This window comes from Typha latifolia, chromosome 7, assembly GCF_019914945.1.
Source record: "Typha latifolia isolate L0001 chromosome 7, TyphaL0001v2, whole genome shotgun sequence".
NCBI lineage: Eukaryota > Viridiplantae > Streptophyta > Magnoliopsida > Poales > Typhaceae > Typha > Typha latifolia.
Window position 1 is genome coordinate 8,540,213 of NC_133092.1, and position 1,743 is coordinate 8,541,955.

At 38.4% G+C, this 1,743-nt stretch overlaps 1 protein-coding gene across 1 annotated transcript; it reads right to left on the bottom strand.

Annotated features, from left to right (window-relative positions):
- Positions 1–977: 977 nt before the first annotated feature.
- LOC140792239 (uncharacterized) lies at positions 978–1,436 on the bottom strand. The gene has a single exon (XM_073143098.1). It carries the CDS (start codon positions 1,434–1,436, stop codon positions 978–980), a length of 459 nt encoding a protein of 152 aa, XP_072999199.1.
- Between the last annotated feature and the right edge of the window lie 307 nt (positions 1,437–1,743).

Consider the following 1,743-nt stretch of genomic DNA (forward strand, 5'->3'; position numbering starts at 1 on the left):
GCAAAAACAATTGCCGCTAACTCCAAGTCATGAGTGGGATAATTCTTTTCATGAGGCTTTAACTGTCGGGATGCATAAGCAATAGCTTTATCATTCTACATAAGCACACAACCTAATCCATGTCGTGAAGCATCACTATAAATGACGAAATTGCCACTACAGTTGGGAGTGAAAGGATTGGTGCTGAAATTAATTTTGTTTTAAGTTCTTGAAAGCTGCTCTCACAATCATCTATCCATTCATATTTCACCCCTTTTCTAGTCAAGTGCGTGAGTGGAAGAGAAATCCGAGAAAAACCTTCTACAAATCTTCTATAATATCAAGGTAATCCCAAGAAACTACGCACTTCTGTCACTGAGGTAGGTGTAGGCCAATCCACTACAGCTTCAATTTTCTTTGGATCAACACATACTCCTTTACTGATCACATGACCCAGAAAAGATACTCTATCCAGTCAGAACTCACATTTTTTAAACTTGGCAAATAATTTCTTCTCTCTCAAAGTTTGAAGGACTGTCCTCAAATGTTCCTCATGTTTCTCCTCCTTCTAGAATAGATCAAGATTCATCAATGAAGACAACAACATAACGATCTAATTGAGGCATGAATACTCTACTCATCAAATCCATGAATGCTGCCGGTGCATTAGTAAGTCTGAAGGGCATAACCAAAAATTCATAGTGACTATAGCGAGTCCTAAACGCTGATTTAGGAATGTCTTCCTCCTTGATCTTTAATTGGTGGTAGCCAGATCTCAAATCAATCTTAGAGAAGACTTGAGCTCCTTGCAATTGGTCAAATAAGTCTTCAATGCGAGGTAAAGGATATTTGTTCTTAATTATGACCTTGTTTAGTTCATGATAATCAATATAAGACGCAAAGAGCCATCTTTTATTTTTTACAAATAAAACTGGTGCTCCCCAAGGTGATACACTAGGCCTGATAAAACCTAAGTCTAATAATTCTTACAATTGAGTCTACAACTCTCGCAGCTCAGTCGGTGCCATTCTGTATGGGGCTTTAGATATTGGTGCAGTACCAGGAGTTAAATCTATTGTGAATTCAATCTCACGATCTGGCGGTAATCCAGAAAGTTCTTCAGGAAAAACATCACAAAAATCTCTCACAATTGAAAGGTCTTCTATGCTTCGTGTTGATTTTTGCATGTCTACAACAGATGCTACGTAGCCCATACAACCTTTCTTAAGTAATTTATTAGCATGAAGTGCAGATATAATGCTTATTTGAGGGAACCTTTTCTCTCCCTGAAAGAAAAGTTTAGGTTGACCAGGTAAAGTAAAAATAACTTTTTTCTGCCTACAATCAACTATTGCATGATGCGCAGCCAACCAGTCCATGCCAAGGATGACATCAAAGTCATTCATCTCTAGAGATATAAGATCCATGGGAAGGCACTTGCCCTCAAGTTCCACCATGCAAGATTTGCATACATAGTCTAAACATATAGTACTCCCTACTAGTGTAGAAACAACTAGACAAGTATCCATAATCTCATGTATGATTGATAATCTATTTATAAATGCAGGTGTAGCAAAAGAATGGGTAGCTCCAGAATCAATAAGTACTTTTGCTGGCATGGAAGAGATGCAAAGTGTACCTTGAACTATGGTAGGAGAGTACTCGGCATCCTCTTGAGTCAAAGCATAAACATGCCCTTGAGCCTGAGGCCTTGGTTTTGATGCTTTGGAGCTAACTAAGGATTTCTTGATGCTCAGAGGTAGC